The 18702-nt window shown below is 46.5% G+C and overlaps 1 protein-coding gene across 1 annotated transcript in view; it reads left to right on the top strand.

Moving 5' to 3' along the window:
- Positions 1-18702, top strand: part of VIRMA (vir like m6A methyltransferase associated) — a 341503-nt gene that overhangs the window by 311346 nt on the left and 11455 nt on the right. Inside the window, exons 20-21 of the mRNA XM_030216723.1 lie at positions 3089-3185; positions 10084-10250. Of these exons, the coding sequence (XP_030072583.1) occupies positions 3089-3185; positions 10084-10250 (264 nt within the window). The remainder of the gene's footprint in view (positions 1-3088; positions 3186-10083; positions 10251-18702) is intronic.

Raw genomic sequence — 18702 nt, 5'->3', positions numbered from 1 at the left:
CAAGCAGGCTAATATTCTCAAATGTGGGTGTGGTCCGAGTTGCCTGGTCTGGAGCCTGTATCAAGATGTGGCACTGGCATTGACTGCCGCCTGTTTCGGTCGACGTCGGTGCAGAGAGTTTTGTGAAAGTCGAGGCAGACTTGGTCTCAGCCCTCCCATGCGGAGTTCCTGGCTGACACTGATGAAGGACCTGTTATGTGTTATGCTCTCCTCCCAACAGAGCAGGTCAAGTCGCATTGCCGGTTGGTCGAGCTACAGAGGACGTGTTGCAAATTCTTGGCCAGGGGCGCTTATGACACGTTTGCTGTGGCTTCCAGGATCTATGTCCACAATGTGGCTGCACATCTCTGACTTGTAGTGGAGACTGGTAACTACCATGTGCAAACCCCTTTTGGAGAGCACATGGAGGGGGTGGGGTCGCTGACCTTATCGAAAAATACACAGATGCCATCGACGCTTTCTCCTCCTGGATGCCTTCTACAACTACCACCTTTTCTAGGAGGTTTCTCGTCAAGTCAGAGGGGTCCTTGCTATATGCAGAGATGTGGGTATGGCACCTCTTCTCACTAGCCTCAATAGACTCGACCCCAGTGCACTCGTTCTCATCAATGGCATGCACCTGAGCCCTGGACAGCTCTCCAGTCACAGCAAGGGGCGGCTTTCATAGCTGCAGTGCCAGTAACTGTCCCGGACGACCTACTGGTCGGTGGGAAGCTGTTTCTTTTCGAGACAGGCCAAAGGCCGCCGACTTGCCTGCCGACAGCAATTCACATTAGTTGTCAGTTCAAGCAGCTCCTTGCAGAGGCATACTCCGCCTTTCTGAAGGCCCCTGTGGTTGAGCCCATACCACCAGGGGAAGAGGGATGGGATTGTATTCCAGGTCCTTCCCTGTGCCAGTGAAGGCCTGGGCATTCCATCCTAGGCCTAAGTGCCCTACACAACTTTCTGATCAAAAACACTTCAGGATGGTTTCCCTAGGCACCCTGCTGTCCATGATTCTGGGCAATGATTGGCTCTACTCTCTGGACTTGAAGGATGTTTATGCACAAGAAATAGTTCCTATTTTCCCTAGGGGCATTTCAGCTTCCAGTACCGCCTTTTGGCCTCACGTCAGCTCCCAGGGTATTTTCTGAGTCTAGCAGTACTCACAGCGTCGCTGAGCAGACTGGGAATCCATGTATTTACTATCTGACCGGTTGGCTTGTGCAGAGCATGCCAACAATCAGTACTCAGGAGTCCATATGGAGAACCTTTTTGGGTTTTGAACCTACTAGGGTTCGTTTTAAAATACCTTCAGTCCCATCTACTTCTTGTCTCCCGTTTAGAGATAATTGGAATCCTGCTGGATACTCATCGGACTTGGGCATTTCTTCCCATGCCCGGGGGCAGATACTCTTGTCGTTCTTGCCACTCAGGTTCGAGCCTTTCAGCAGGTCACACCTCTACAGATGTGGAAGTTCATGCCTTGTTTTCACATGGGAACTACCCAGTGGACCCTAGCTTCTTAGTGGTGTTGGACCCCAGGGATCCTGGACGATGTCATCCAACTGTCCCCACAGCACATTTATTCTCTTCTTTGGTGAACTCTATGGTCCACTTGGACTCTGGGACTGCCTTTTCAAATTTCTCAACCATGCAGGGTGCTGACAGTGGCTGTATCCCACCTAGGATGGAAAGCTTCTTTATATGGTCTTCACACTCAAGGTGCTTGGTCAGCCCAGGAAACAGCTCTCCCTATCACCTTTTGGAACTCCGAGCGATATGGAACGCTCTAAAAGATGCTGTCCACATGTAGCAGGGGGCAATCTGTTCTGGGACTGCTCCTTAGAGCCACTCATCTGGCAGACACAGCCAACAACCTGGTCACCAGACTGGCCTCTTAATATGGGTGTTGCCTGCAAGATCTTCCAACTGTGGATGGATCTCTCGGCAACTCAAGTCAATCATGCCGTAACTCAATTCTGTTCCAGGTCCACCAAAGACTACTGTCGGTTCCCTTCTTCCTGTGGGAACAGTCTTCTGTATTTGTATCCTCTCATCTCTTTCATAGGGCCAATTCTGCTCTGGCAGGCTCATGGGACCAGGATTCTCATCGCTCCTTACTGGCCCCTCAGATCTTGTTTCCTCTTCTGCCATTCTCCTTCCTAGAACCATGGAACTTGGAGTTTTCTCCAACCCTCAGCACGCGTAACAAGGGTTCTTTTCTACATCCCTTCCTCCAGTCTCTAGCCCTCACGATCTGGATGTTTAGGGCTTTGCATTACCTGCCTTGCGTCTTCCTGTAGGTGTCTCCACGGTCTTGCTGGCTTTTAGGAAAGTTTCCACTAAGAGGTTTTTCCTCTTTCTGGTTGTGGAGGTATGCTGTCTAGAGTGGGGGTGGGGCACTAGGTCCTCTTTCTTGCCTGCACAGGCCCAGATTCCATACCTTCTACATCTTTCTGAATTTGGTCTGAAACCCAACGGTGGGGTTTCACCTCAGTATACTCAGTGCTTCTCATCTTCGCATAGGGGATACTCCCATCTCTTGACAACTTCTAGTTGTTCAATTCATGAGAGGCTTGCTTTTGTCGCATCCCCATTTTTTGTTTGTCTTTGTACTCTGTTCTTATTTTGATACCTCATTACCGGCAGTCTTCTTTGGGATTTTTTAAAATATATTTGCAGTTCCTTTAGGGTTTGATTTACCAAGGCTGTTTTCCTATTCTTGGGCCAGTGTTAAGCCACAGCAGTTGGTGATCTTAAAGTCACTGACCACTGCCTAGATTAGACCTAGCATTGAATATTCAGGCCAACATTGAATATCTGGGTCTTCAGCATTCACTTGAAGTTATCCACAGTAAAATTTATTACAAGTCCGTGACTACCCTTTATAAAAACACCAATATATATTTTTTAAATTTTAGCTCTTATGGGCAAGAATAACTAAAACAGTTTGATATATTATCTTAGCCCTTTTACATTTACTATTATATAAAACTTGACCTTAAATAAATCATTTTAAAAACTGTTTGAAGCACGTGAATCATATGGGTCTGTACAACATATATTAATGTGTTTTTTTTTCTCTCTTCCCCCCACTCCTCCCCAGGACTGTGTACGTATTAGGAGATGTGATGGATGAACAGATAAAGTCCTTGTCATTTTCACCCTTCCAGCCTGAAGAAATTGATACAGATCTTGATATGGTACATAATTTACTTTTTGAAAGTGAAAAAATTAAAATAAGGATCTGAATTTACTAGCACTTGAGAATTTTGTTGGCTCTTAGGTTCTTGTTTTTGAAGAATACATTCACACATGTTAGACACGCATACAGAGTTTTTTGGGGTGGTTTTAAAAACCGCATGGATGTGTTAAAAAAGCATGTGTAGTTTTTGTGGTGCAGAATTTGATCAGATTTTGAAAATGAAAGTATGCGCATACTTGTGCTTCGAAAAATACTCCAGGGAAGTGAGCTTACACCTGTGCTTTTCTGGCATGCAGATTTTCAAGGTTGGTTAATTTGTATGTGTTTGAATTTGAAAAAGTATGGAGGAAAGAGCAAATGAATGTCTTTGCTTATTTTGGGTAACCTTACATACACACAGGCTGTACACATGTAAGTTTATCAGGGCTGTCGAGAGACTGGGCCGGGGCAAGGCCCCCCCTCCCCTCCGAGGTCACCCCTCCACCCGCCACCCCCCACCGGGCTGGGCCCCCTGCATTGAAATCACAGTGCCTCTCACCTCCTTGTGAAAGCGCTGCAGGCAACAGCAGATCGCCTCCCTTCGGGCCTCCTTCCCTTCTTGTGTCCTGCCATCGTGAAAGTTATGTCAGACGAGGGCGGGACACAGGGAGGGAAGGAGGCCCGAAGGGAGGCGATCTGCCTGCAGTGCTTTCACAAGGAGGTGAGAGGCGCTGTGATTTCAATGCAGGGGGCCCAGTGGCAGACAGTTAACAACGGAGGGCGGGTGGGACTGCAGCACCGGGCCCCCCTTGGAGGTCCAGGGAATTTTGTCCCCCCTGCCCCCCCCCCCCCCTCGGCGGCCCTGAACTTTATACACATATTACTACTACTACTTAACATTTCTAGAGCGCTACTAGGGTTACGCAGCGCTGTACAATTTAACAAAGAGAGACAGTCCCTGCTCAAAGAGCTTACAATCTAATAGACAAGTGAACGGTCGGTCCGATAGGGGCAGTCAAATTGGGGCAGTCTGGATTCACTGAACGGTAAGGGTTAGGTGCCGAACGCAGCATTGAAGAGGTGGGCTTTAAGCAAAGACTTGAAGACGGGCAGGGAGGGGACTTGGCGTAAGGGTTCAGGAAGGTTGTTCCAAGCATAGGGTGAGGCGAGGCAGAATGAGCGGAGCCTGGAGTTGGCGGTGGTGGAGAAGGGTACTGAGAGGAGGGATTTATCCTGTGAACGGAGGTTACGGGCGGGAACTTAAGGGAGATGAGGGTAGAAAGATAGTGAGGGGCAGCAGACCGAGTGCATTTGTAGGTAAGAAGGAGAAGCTTGAATTGAATGCGGTATCTGATCGGAAGCCAGTGAAGTGACCTGAGGAGAGGGGTGATATGAGTATATCGGTTCTGGCGGAATATGAGATGTGCAGCAGAGTTCTGAACAGACTGAAGGGGGGATAGATGGCTAAGTGGGAGGCCGGTGAGGAGTAAGTTGCAGTAGTCCAGGCGAGAGGTAATGAGAGTGTGGACGAGAGTTCGGGTGGTGTGTTTAGAGAGGAAAGGGCGAATTTTGGGTAGGCCATTTTATAAAAATCCCTTTTATACAGTTAAAACACTGTTTTAGTTGCCAGAATCCATTTGAAAATTACCCTACCTACGTTTAGGGTTTTTTTTTTCCTGTGTTTAACACAGCACAGTGTTATTTTATTTGATTAACCACTTAGGGAAAACCATCAAAACTGAGTACAATATTTATTTATATTTGCTCACACCTTTTTCAGCAGTAGCTCAAGGTGAGTTGCATTCAGGTACACTCAGAATTTCCCTGTCCCTGGAGGGCTCACAATCTAATTTTGTACCTAAGGAAATAGAGGGTTAAGTGACTTGCCCAAGGTCAGAAGGAGCACGGTGGTATTTGAACCGGGCACATCTGGATGTCAAGACTGGTGTTCTAACCACACTAGGCCACTCCTCCACTCCGATATATAATAGAAAGTCAAGACTATTGTATGAAAAGACAGGAATTCACAAATACTTCTACAGGATGCTTCCAGAGGCAAAAGTTGTGACAAACAGAGCAAGCTGTGCACTGGTAGATTAGTGATACAGTGTATATATGTTGTATAACAGTGTAAACTTAAACCACCAGCTAATATTTAATTCCTTCTCAACTGGGTATTCTGTTGTACTGTGCATAAAATAGACATGTAAGTTCACTTGTGAACTCTTAAAGCATAATCCATATGTATCTTACAGATTCCTGAACAGCCTCTCTGGGCTACCTAACTGGAATATGCTGCTTTATTCTTCAGTAGCCATGTTTTTTTCATGGACAGCTCAGTAGTATTACATAGAATCACCAACCTGGATGTCTTTTTTTTTTTTTTTTCATTTTCATTTGTAATAATCAAATGAGCATAATTAGCCTGCCCAATGGTAAGGCAGAGCTGTTCCAGTCCTAATGCAGATAAATTGTAATAATAACTGGTCAAAAATTTCATACAGTTTTCATTAAAATGTTCATTTTTTTTAATGCCTGCTTAATAGATCATCATATATTTCCAATCCCAGTAGTACACAGAGAAGGAATCTGATGAACCTCAAGCAAGAAATGATGGGTATTCTGGGGGTAAATTTATAAGCAGTATAATGTTTTATGTGCAGAAATCACTTCAGTTAATATTGCCCAGGGTTTTATGCACATAAAAGTATGCGCAGAACTTAATTATGGCATATAAAATAATTATGGCAGAGTGGAGTGGCATTGACTATTTCCATGCACACTTTTCATTATAAAAAGTATGCTTGAAAATCTACAAGCATAAAGATATAGCTTACAAAGATCAAGTGTAACTTTGTGCTGCTTAGTTGTGCAGGCTTGTTAAGGCTTATTTTATAAAGGAAAGTATACATGTACTTGTGCTTGAAAAATACATGTGCATTTGTTTGCTGCTTATGATTTTTGAGGACTCAAGGGCTTCTTTGTCTGATCACATTTAACTCTGTTCACACTAGGCAACCTGTTGAAAAATTACCCTCTCTGTGAATCAAATAGCTTGCACCTTGTCAGCTCTTCCCCTCACCATACATTTATAACTGTTGGGAGCTACTTGAATTTCTTAACATGCACTAACCCAGGAAGGATTCTTATTCAAAGCAGTGAGATACTTTATTCTACAGATCAGGCTCTTCAGGCATACCTCAAGTGTCTAATCAGGCAGGGTACATATTAGAGAGTTGCATGGGGACAGAAATTTCACCCATCTCCAACCTCCTCACTGAATTCTATCCCTTCTCCACCTGTACTTACTAAGATACTTTCCATTCTCACCTGTACCGACTAAGAGGCAGCCATATTGGGCAGAGCAGCAGCAGTGGGCAGGAAAGAGTGGGCTTCTTTCCTGCCCTGAAGAGGCCACTAGACCACCAGGGCACTTTGAGGTGGGACGGCCAGACCCTTATCCCCATTACTGTGGGCATAAAGATATAGCGGCACCGTCTCTCGCGGCACTACTTCATGACATCATACTGTTACCATGGTAGTACTGCATAATTTTATTTTTTTTTAATTCTCCATTACTGTGTACTCTGTACTCCTATATCTCCTCTCAGTGCACTTGAGACCTCACTGTGGTGCTCCCATTGCCTCTCTCAGTATATTACAAGCTTCAGCTCCCATAGTCTCTCTCAGTATATTACGAGCTTCATTCAAGTGATTCAATAGCTCTCAGTACATTCTTCCAAGCCTTACTCTGGTGCTGAAGTCAGAAGTAACTTCCTGTGTGAAGCCTGCAGCAACGTTGCTTGTCCCCACAGAACTCCCATGGTCTAGCAGGTCATACCTATGGGGTTATGTGAATTCTGCAGAATTCCTGCAATACCAGTTCCTGTGCAGCTGTCTAGAACATATACCTCACATGCTTATCTTCTCAGATATGTTGGAAGGTATTTCCTCATCTTTTTATTCTGCCTGTTTATAGCTCCATATTCATTGAATAGTGCCTTCGCATTCTCCGTAGCTTAAATTTTGTCTGTTGTGCTCTGGAGTTTATACGGTTAATAGCTGATAACCAAATGAACAAGAAACAAGTAAATTTCAATTTCCGAAATCATTTTCTCTGTTCATCAATTAAACAATAGTAATTTTTGCTAGCATCATTTCACAGAAGAAATTGGAGAATAGTAGCACAGTCTTTGGAATAAATGCCTGTCAAGTAAAAGCATCACTTCTACATTCCAACTTAGCTTCATGTGCCATTTGCTTCATTAACAAACCAACAAGTGGAAAACGAGACCAAAATGTCAAAAGGGCAATAATCTCTGCTGAAAATATCAGCTTGATGCTACGTATTTTAGTTTTGTTTGAAGTTCCTTGTTTATTATATTTTCTTTCTTACGTTTTTACAGACATTTTTTAATAAGAGACATGCACTTTTTATTACTGAGATTGCAGGAGTTAGGGGTTATAATAGATTGGAAATGAATATAGCTGGGTTCAAAACCTGCTTCTGTCACTGATGCTTCTTGTGACCATGGGAAAATCAAGTTTTCACTATTGTCTCAAGTACCCACTTAGATTGTAGATTCCCTGAGGCAGAAACTTGTGGTTGTATATATTTTTTTTCTAAAGCGCCCTGGTTCAGAGCACTATACAAAATATTGCAATCTCCTACACTCATAGTCATAATTTATTAGTTTCATAGTTCATGAAAATAGTCATTCTGTAGAAATATATAGATTATACATAGGTAGCTGTAGGCAGCTTCTCAAATGTCCATTCGTGTGCATACAAATCCAGTTATGCATTCTTCAAGGTAATTTAAAACATAGAACAGGGATAAAAATGCAAACATTTGTTGTCCACCTTATTAGTAAAATCCAGGGATGAGAGACCTAAAAGAGCCCAGTGGTATTTTGCACTGATACTGCTGTTTTAAGATGTACAGCTCTATCATCTGAGCTGGTAGGGAGGATAATGGGGAGGCTCTTCCTGAAGTCTGTTGGTGAAATTTGCACTCTGTTTTATCCTTTATGTATTTACTTGTTTTTATATCTTGTCTTTCTAATCAAACATAAAGTATCTCATTACATTAAGATTTTACAAATATAAATAAGATAATGTTCAAGACACAAAGCAAAAAAAAAAACCAAAAACATTTAAACAGAAACAAAAATATTTGTAGTCTGGTTTGCTCTACCCAAAATTCAAAATGGATGATGTAATATATTTTATTTATTTGTTACATTTGTATCCCACATTTGCCCACCTATTTGCAGGCTCAGTGTGGCTTACATAGTACCGTAAAGGCATTCACCAATTCCGGTATGAACAAATACAGTAATGTGGTAGAATAAGGTTCATGTGTATAGACACAAATAAATATGCTATTTATTTTATAACTTAATACTGCCTTTTCATATCTTGGAATATACAAAGCGGTATAGTGACATGGAATGCTTGTGGATAGAAATTCCATGTGTGAAAGGAAAGAGTATACTGTTAGGGCTGTCTACCATCCGCCAAGATAGAACAGACAGACAAATGAAGAAACGTTTACAGAAATTAGACCTCAGACTTGGAAGAATTCTTTAGAACACTCTGCTTGAAGGTACATTTCCACAGAAAGAGACTCCCAACAGACTGGAATCCAATTTAAAAAAAAAAGAAAACCCCCACATATTTCACCTGCACACGATGGGCAAAGCAATAATTAGACAACTGCATAGAAAGTTTCAGGCGTAAGGTAAAATCATAAGTTTCCAGCAAACAAAAGAAAATTCTGTGCAACCTTTCTGCACCAGAAAAAGCAGACATTAAAGCCCTATAAAACAACCGACACGTCATCAAACCTGCATACAAAGAGGCTCTGTGGTGATTATGGACGCACAAAAATACATCGAAGGACACAGACAGCTCTCAAACTGTCATTGGAATGCTTTGGTGTTTCACTTATTTATACTATTTATCAACATTTACTTCTGATCTGAAGAAGAAGGGTTACCTTTGAAAGCTAATCAAAAAATATATTAAGTTCAATAAAAAAGGTATCATCTTATTTTCTTTTCTATGTTTTGTTTTATTTCTATTTATTACTTTTAAAAGTGGACTAACATGGCTACCACATCATTGTACAGAAATTAGGAAAGCTGGCAAATTATAATAATGGGTGATTTCAATTACCAATAAATAAACAGCGATAAATGAACAATATCAAGAAATTACTAATCAAAAAGTCTCATTCAGTCTAAGTGGTGAGGAGGTACTGGATTAATGACCCAGTATCCTGCTTCCAACAGTGGCCAGTCCAGGTCATAAGTATGTGGCAGAAATCCCAGGGCAAGCAGTGGTTCCCCCATGTCCATCTTAATAACAGACTATGGACTTTTCCTCCAGGAACTTGTCCAAACCTTTTTTTTTTAAAGCAGAGTTGACAGGGTGTTCCAGTCATCCCCTGAAGCAGCAGTCGCAAAACAAGTTGTCTCTGTCGGGAATTTACAAGATTGGTGCAAATTTTGAAAATATGGAGGATGAACTCTTAAAGCTATATTGGTCTGACCCAGTATGGCTATTCTTATGTTCTTATATAGATAACACAACTAATGGGTAAAACACAAAAAAATTATATATTACATTGTTAAAAAGATAGCATCACAATAAAATAACATAACTTACAGCATCTTAGCCCCCTCAAAGACTTGAACAATCAGGTTTTTGGTTTTATATCAAAATAAACTCAGTATCCAAACACCACAAATCCATATACCAAAACTACTAAGAATAATTAATCATAAAAACTAATAATTTCATTCAAGCTGGCCAATCATGTATGCGTTTCATTTTTGATTTGGAAATTTTACATTGTTAATGATATATCTTTGGGTTGTGCTTTCTGTTAAAATTATTTTTTGTGCTTTTAGGTAAAGGTAGATTTGATTGAACTGTCAGAGAAGTGTTGTAGTGACTTTGACCTGAAGTCGGAACTGGAGAGATCATTTTTGTCAGAACCTTCTTCTCCTGGAAGAACAAAAACCACAAAAGGGTTCAAACTTGGCAAGCATAAACATGAGACCTTCATAACTTCGAGGTAAGATATATTATTGAACTTATATACATTGTTCAATTAAGTTGGTTGGCCGCAGAAGGGAGGAAAGAAAGAGGAGGCGGCTATCCCAAGGCTCTTTTTAAGACTGGGCCTAGTGAAGGGAGGTTTAGATGGAAGAATGAGCCTCTAAGACCCGCTTATCCCATTCCCACACATACACCCCTACATACCCCTTCCCAAATGCACCCCCAGAGAGATGCACTATGTACACATGCATGCGCTCGCCACATATGCAATCCCTGACACCCTATCAAGCCATTGTTAGCCACATACGTCTCACTGAACCCAAACACAAATGTATCTGAGCCTGCAAATGGAAGAAGGGGAAATGTGCTATTTTGTTGTTCTGTAAATGTGCCCTTTCCAACTTCTTTTTGTGCCAGTCTTGCATAAATTAAGCCAGGCCAAATGGTAGACCCCTTATATTTCCCTCTTTCATGCTGTACTTCAAATACATTTTAGGGAAAAGCCATTCAGTTTCTTTCCAAGGGTAACTGAGGATTTTTTTCTGTCTTTGCATCTCAAATGTGTAATGGCTCTGGTGGTAAATTTTTGGAGTCTGGCCACCAACCCTATTGGTCTTTCAAGATAACATTTTTAAATTCATAGTTGTAGTAAAAGTTAATTCTCAACGTGAGACCGTTAGCTCTACCATGTTATGAGTTAAATAGGACTTCAAAAGTTAAACAAACTCACCAGGGTTCCACATTAGGAAGCATATTAAATAAATACCATGTCTGGAACCATGTTTAAATATCTCATTGACTGCAGAGGAAGTCAGTGGACATGGCTTAATGTGCCAAGGGGTGGAGCTTATTGATCCTGGTGATGCTACCAGGTAAGCTGTCAGCAGTCAGGAAAACTAGCAAGCCAACTTCAATAGGTAATATTTTCCCCCCTTAATCTATAAATTTTGTATTAAATGTCTTTCTAGATTGTAAGCTCTCTGAGCAGGTACTGTCTTTTTTATGTTTGGTGTACAGCGCTGCGTATGCCTTGTAGCGCTATACAAATGTTAAATAGTAGTAGTAGTAGTATTACAATGCAAAATAAGTCCAAATCTCATTTAGTTTACATTAGTATCCCATCCTATGTCTTTAATAACATTGCATTGCAACTATTCTCCGAGGACAAGCAGGCTGCTTGTTCTCACTGATGGGTGACGTCCACGGCAGCCCCTCCAATCGGAAACTTCACTAGCAAAGGTCTTTGCTAGTCCTCGCGCGCTCATGCGCACCGCACATGCGCGGCCGTCTTCCCGCCCGAACCGGCTCGTGTTCGTCAGTCTTCTTTTGTCCGCGCTCGGTACGGTCGTGTTTTCGCCGTGTCGGGCCCCGCAAAGTCGACCTCGCGCGTTCGTTGTGTGTTTTCGAGAGAGAAAAATAATAATCCATTCTGTGTGGGAAAAGACTCTTGGTCTTTTCTTCCCCCGCTATTTTCAGCTTTCGCCCCGGTAAGTTTTCTTTTGTCGTCGGGGTAGGCCGCTTTTAGGCCTCGGGTCGAAGTTTTCTTCCCCTTGTTTTTTCGGTGCCTTTTCCGCCATTTCGACTTTTGATCTCGCCGGCGTGATTTTTCCGCCCATGACATCGAAATCTACCAGCGGCTTCAAGAAGTGCACCCAGTGCGCCCGGGTCATCTCGCTCACTGACAGGCACGCGTCGTGTCTTCAGTGCTTGGGGGCTGGGCACCGCCCGCAGGCCTGTAGTCTGTGTTCCCTTTTGCAAAAGCGGACTCAGGTAGCGAGATTGGCCCAGTGGAACGTTTTGTTCTCTGGCTCTTCGTCGGCATCGGCACCGGGGGTATCGAGTGCATCGACGTCTTCAGCGTCCAGAGCTTCATCCTCGGCCGCCAGTGCATCGAGGCATCGGCCCTCTGCATCGGCGCCGAGACATCGGATAGCTGCATCGACATCGGTGGTACCGGGACCTCGTCTGCTGATGTAGTCGGACGGTGGTGCTTCGTCTGGAGTGCAGGTGAGGGCTGTCCATTCCCCTGCTGGTGGCGGTGAGCCTTCGGGTGGGTCTCCCCCTACCCTGAGGGCTCCTGCGGTACAGCCCCCCCGAGACCGACCTCCTTCGGCCTCGGCCCCGAGGAAGCGACGACTGGATTCTACGTCCTCCTCGTCGGTGCCGGGAAGCTCCGGTGACATGCTTCGTTCCAAGAAATCGAAGAAGCATCGTCATCGGTCTCCTTCCCGGGTCGGCACCGAGAGCTCTGGGTCGCCGAGGGAGTCGGCACCCACCAGGCATCGGCACCGAGAGGACCGCTCACCCTCTGTTCAGGAGGTGTCGATGCGCTCCACTCTGGACAGCCCGGAACAGCCTCCACGCCCGGAACAGGTTCTGACGTCGACGCCTGCATCGACCTCCATGCCTTTCTCTGCAGCCGCTCTGAACGAGAGCCTCCGGGCCGTTCTCCCAGAGATTCTGGGAGAGCTGTTGCGCCCTACCCCTCCGGTACCGGCGGTGCTTGCACCACCGGTACCGTTGAGCGTGGCGCCGGCTGGTCCATCGCCCGAGGTGAGGTCTCCGGCGTCGGTGCCGCGTGCGGTACCGGCTGCCGTCGCCTCCCAGGAAGGCTCCCCTACTACGTCGGCGGAGGGAGCTTCGCCGATGCGGGCGAGGGAGTCTACCTCTCGACGCCCCCATCGTGGACGTGGCTCCACAGAGTCGAGTCGGGCACGGTTGCAGACACAGGTCCGTGAACTTGTGTCTGACACCGAGGGTGAGGCCTCGTGGGAAGAGGAAGAAGACCCCAGATATTTCTCTGACGAGGAGTCTGAGGGTCTTCCTTCCGATCCCACTCCCTCTCCTGAAAGACAGCTTTCTCCTCCCGAGAGTCTGTCTTTTGCTTCCTTTGTCCGGGAGATGTCTACGGCCATCCCCTTCCCGGTGGTTGTGGAGGACGAGCCCAGGGCTGAAATGTTTGAGCTCCTGGACTATCCTTCTCCACCTAAGGAAGCGTCCACTGTACCCATGCACCATGTCCTAAAAAAGACATTGCTGGCGAACTGGACCAAGCCTTTAACTAATCCCCACATCCTCAAGAAGATCGAGTCCCAGTACCGGATCCATGGGGACCCAGATCTGATGCGCACTCAGTTGCCTCATGATTCTGGAGTTGTGGATCTGGCCCTAAAGAAGGCTCAGAGTTCTAGGGAGCATGCTTCGGCGCCCCCGGGCAAGGACTCTAGAACCTTAGACTCCTTTGGGAGGAAGGCCTACCATTCCTCTATGCTCGTGGCCAAAATTCAGTCTTACCAGCTCTACACGAGCATACACATGCGGAACAATGTGAGGCAGTTGGCGGGCTTGGTTGATGCGCTCCCCCCTGAGCAAGACAAGCCTTTTCAGGAGGTGGTCAGGCAGCTGAAGGCGTGCAGAAAATTCCTGGCCAGAGGGATGTATGACACCTTTGATGTTGCGTCCAGGGCCGCTGCTCAAGGTGTGGTGATGCGCAGGCTCTCATGGCTGCGTGCCTCCGACCTGGAGAATAGAATCCAGCAGCGGATTGCGGACTCGCCTTGCCGTGCGGATAACATTTTTGGAGAGAAAGTCGAACAGGTGGTAGAGCAGCTCCACCAGCGGGACACCGCATTCGACAAGTTCTCCCGCCTTCAGCCTCTACCTCTACAGGTAGAAGATTTTTCGGGGGAAGGAAGACTGTTCCCTACTCTTCTGGCAAGCGTAGGTACAGTCCTCCTTCTCGACAGCCTGCGGCCCAGGCTAAGCCCCAGCGCGCTCGCTCTCATCAGCAGCGCGCGCCTCAGCAAGGCCCCTCGGCTCCCCAGCAAAAGCAAGGGACGAGCTTTTGACTGGCTCCAGCAGAGCATAGCCGCCATCCAAGTGTCAGTGCCGGGCGACCTGCCAGTCGGAGGGAGGTTGAAAGCTTTTCACCAAAGGTGGCCTCTCATAACCTCCGATCAGTGGGTTCTCCAAATAGTCCGGCAAGGATACACCCTCAATTTGGCCTCAAAACCTCCAAATTGTCCACCGGGAGCTCAGTCTTACAGCTTCCAGCACAAGCAGGTACTTGCAGAGGAACTCTCCGCCCTTCTCAGCGCCAATGCGGTCGAGCCCGTGCCATCCGGGCAAGAAGGGCTGGGATTCTATTCCAGGTACTTTCTTGTGGAAAAGAAAACAGGGGGGATGCGTCCCATCCTAGACCTAAGGGCCCTGAACAAATATCTGGTCAAAGAAAAGTTCAGGATGCTTTCCCTGGGCACCCTCCTTCCCATGATTCAGGAAAACGATTGGCTATGCTCTCTGGACTTGAAGGATGCCTACACACACATCCCGATATGGCCAGCTCACAGACAGTATCTGCGATTTCAGCTGGGCACACGTCACTTCCAGTACTGTGTGCTACCCTTTGGGCTCGCCTCTGCGCCCAGGGTGTTCACAAAGTGCTTGGCTGTAGTAGCAGCGGCACTTCGCAGGCTGGGGGTGCACGTGTTCCCATATCTCAACGATTGGCTGGTGAAGAACAAATCCGAGGCAGGAGCCCTGCAGTCCATGCAGATGACTATTCGCCTCCTGGAGCTACTGGGGTTTGTGATAAATTATCCAAAGTCCCATCTTCTCCCAGTGCAGAGACTCGAATTCATAGGAGCTCTGCTGGATTCTCGGACGGCTCGCGCCTATCTCCCAGAGACGAGAGCCAACAACTTGTTGTCCCTCGTCTCGCGGGTGCGAGCGTCCCAGCAGATCACAGCTCGGCAGATGTTGAGATTACTAGGCCACATGGCCTCCACAGTCCATGTGACTCCCATGGCCCGCCTTCACATGAGATCTGCTCAATGGACCCTAGCTTCCCAGTGGTTCCAGGCTGCTGGGGATCTAGAAGACGTAATCCACCTGTCCACGAGTTTTCTCGAATCCCTGTATTGGTGGACGATTTGGTCCAATCTGACTCTGGGACGTCCCTTCCAAATTCCTCAGCCTCAAAAAGTGCTGACCACGGATGCGTCTCTCCTGGGGTGGGGAGCTCATGTCGATGGGCTTCACACCCAAGGAAGCTGGTCCCTCCAGGAACGTGATCTGCAGATCAATCTTCTGGAGTTGCGAGCGATCTGGAACGCTCTGAAGGCTTTCAGAGATCGGCTGTCCCACCAAATTATCCAAATTCAGACAGACAACCAGGTTGCCATGTACTACGTCAACAAGCAGGGGGGCACCGGATCTCGCCCCCTGTGTCAGGAAGCCGTCAGCATGTGGCTCTGGGCTCGCCGTCACAGCATGGTGCTCCAAGCCACATATCTGGCAGGCGTAAACAACAGTCTGGCCGACAGGTTGAGCAGGATTATGCAACCTCACGAGTGGTCGCTCAATTCCAGGGTAGTGCGACAGATCTTCCAGGTGTGGGGCACCCCCTTGGTAGACCTCTTCGCATCTCGAGCCAACCACAAAGTCCCTCAGTTCTGTTCCAGGCTTCAGGCCCACGGCAGATTGGCATCGGATGCCTTCCTCCTGGACTGGGGGGAGGGTCTGCTGTATGCTTATCCTCCCATACCTCTGGTGGGCAAGACTTTGTTGAAACTCAAGCAAGATCGAGGCACCATGATTCTGATTGCTCCTTTTTGGCCACATCAGATCTGGTTCCCTCTTCTTCTGGAGTTGTCCTCCGAAGAACCGTGGAGATTGGAGTGTTTCCGACCCTCATCACATAGGACGAAGGGGCGCTTCTGCATCCCAGCCTCCGGTCCCTGGCTGTCACGGCCTGGATGTTGAGAGCGTAGACTTTGCCTCTTTGGGTCTGTCAGAGGGTGTCTCCCGCGTCTTGCTTGCTTCCAGGAAAGATTCCACTAAGAGGAGTTACTTCTTTCTATGGAGGAGGTTTGCCGTCTGGTGTGACAGCAAGGCCCTAGATCCTCGCTCTTGTCCTACACAGACCCTGCTTGAATACCTTCTGCACTTGTCTGAGTCTGGTCTCAAGACCAACTCTGTAAGGGTTCACCTTAGTGCGATTAGTGCATACCATTACCGTGTGGAAGGTAAGCCGATCTCAGGACAGCCTTTAGTTGTTCGCTTCATGAGAGGTTTGCTGTTGTCAAAGCCCCCTGTCAAGCCTCCTACAGTGTCATGGGATCTCAATGTCGTTCTCACCCAGCTGATGAAACCTCCTTTTGAGCCACTGAATTCCTGCCATCTGAAGTACTTGACCTGGAAGGTCATTTTCTTGGTGGCAGTTACTTCAGCTCGTAGAGTCAGTGAGCTTCAGGCCCTGGTAGCCCAGGCCCCTTACACCAAATTTCATCATAACAGAGTAGTCCTCCGCACTCACCCTAAGTTCTTGCCAAAGGTCGTGTCGGAGTTCCATCTGAACCAGTCAATTGTCTTGCCAACATTTTTTCCCCGTCCTCATTCCTGCCCTGCTGAATGTCAGCTGCACACATTGGACTGCAAGAGAGCATTGGCCTTCTACCTGGAGCGGACACAGCCCAACAGACAGTCCGCCCAATTGTTTGTTTCTTTTGATCCCAATAGGAGGGGAGTGGCTGTGGGGAAACGCACCATATCCAATTGGCTAGCAGATTGCATTTCCTTCACTTACGCCCAGGCGGGGCTGGCTCTTGAGGGTCATGTCACGGCTCATAATGTTAGAGCCATGGCGGCGTCGGTAGCCCACTTGAAGTCAGCCTCTATTGAAGAAATTTGCAAAGCTGCGACATGGTCATCTGTCCACACATTCACATCTCATTACTGCCTGCAGCAGGATACCCGACGCGACAGTCGGTTCGGGCAGTCAGTTCTTCAGAACCTGTTTGGGCTTTAGGATCCAACTCCACCCCCCCGAGGGCCCTGTTTGTTCTGTTCCAGGCTGCACTCTCAGTTAGTTGGTAAATTTTTTAGGTCAATCTCAGTTATGTCCTCGCCGTTGCGAGGCCCAATTGACCATGGTTGTTGTTTTGAGTGAGCCTGGGGGCTAGGGATACCCCATCAGTGAGAACAAGCAGCCTGCTTGTCCTCGGAGAAAGCGAATGCTACATACCTGTAGAAGGTATTCTCCGAGGACAGCAGGCTGATTGTTCTCACAAACCCGCCCACCTCCCCTTTGGAGTTGTGTCTTCCCTTGCTTTGTTTTGCTACATATGGGACTGACGAACACGAGCCGGTTCGGGCGGGAAGACGTCCGCGCATGCGCAGTGCGCATGAGCGCGCGAGGACTAGCAAAGACCTTTGCTAGTGAAGTTTCCGATTGGAGGGGCTGCCGTGGACGTCACCCATCAGTGAGAACAATCAGCCTGCTGTCCTCGGAGACTACCTTCTACAGGTATGTAGCATTCGCTTTATTCAACTCACCCCCCCCCCAGCAATCCCTCTCTGCCTCTCATTTCCTCCCCTTCCCCCTACAGCATGTTGTAACATATTCAACATATCTAAAATCCCCCCACATGGCATACATCATGGTTTGTTCATTATACCCTCCTATTCACAGTGCCCTCCTCTTCCCTACCACTCTACTGAAGTATATCCATTCTTTACTGCCTTCATATCTCTCGTTACATTTATTTTTCTAATTTACCTTGTATCTTCATTCTCAGTTTCCAGTCTTGTTCAGTGGGTCCAATTGCTTGCTTCCATTTTGCTGCTGTTTCACGTTTAACAGCTGCTAGCCCATTCTACACAGTCTTCTGTTGTTTAACTCCTTGCCCATTTTCTAGTCCCAGTAAACATATTTTTGGCTCGCTCAAAATGTGTATGCCCATCCCCTCTTCCATTTCCTTAAAAACGTCTGCCCAGAACTATTGGATTTTGGGGCAGGACCACCAAATGTGCAAAAATGTCCACAACATCTCCAATGTGCATCTGAAACCCCAGGATACCACACAACCACCACTTGGATGTTGAGAGGGTACTTTGCCTTCCTTGAACCTGCAAAACATTGTGTCAGAAGTCCTTTTGTTTTCCAGGAGGGATTCCACTAGGAGGACAGTCAGTTTTAAAGTAAGAGATTTGCCATGTGATGTGATGGAAAGGCCTAGATCCTTTTATCCTGTCCCACACAAAAACTGTTTGAATACCTTCTACATTTGTTAGTCTGGCTTAAAAACCATCTCAGGGTACACCTTAGTACATTTGGCACATGTCATTATCTTGTAGAAAGTACATCCATCTCTGTGCAACCTTTAGTTGTTCACTTTATCCATGGCTTGCTTCTGTTGATACCTTCTGTGAAGCCTCCTGTGTCATCAAACCTCAGTATTAACCTAGCTGATATAAGCTCATTTTGAGCCACTCAATAACTGTCACCTGAAGTACCTGACATGGAGAGTCTTGTTTCTGCTGGTGGGCTCTAAGTTCTAGAAACCGATCCATCTTACTCAAAAATTTACAACAAAGAAGTGGTTCTGTGTTTGCATTGGTTCTGTGTTTGCATTCCAAGGTCTTTGCAAAGGTAGTGTTGGATTTCCATTTTAATCTATTGTCCTGTT

The sequence above is a fragment of the Microcaecilia unicolor genome, chromosome 1 (genome assembly GCF_901765095.1).
Source record: "Microcaecilia unicolor chromosome 1, aMicUni1.1, whole genome shotgun sequence".
Classification (NCBI taxonomy): domain Eukaryota; kingdom Metazoa; phylum Chordata; class Amphibia; order Gymnophiona; family Siphonopidae; genus Microcaecilia; species Microcaecilia unicolor.
Note: the sequence above shows the minus strand (reverse complement) of the source record. Positions and strands in the feature narration are given on the sequence as shown.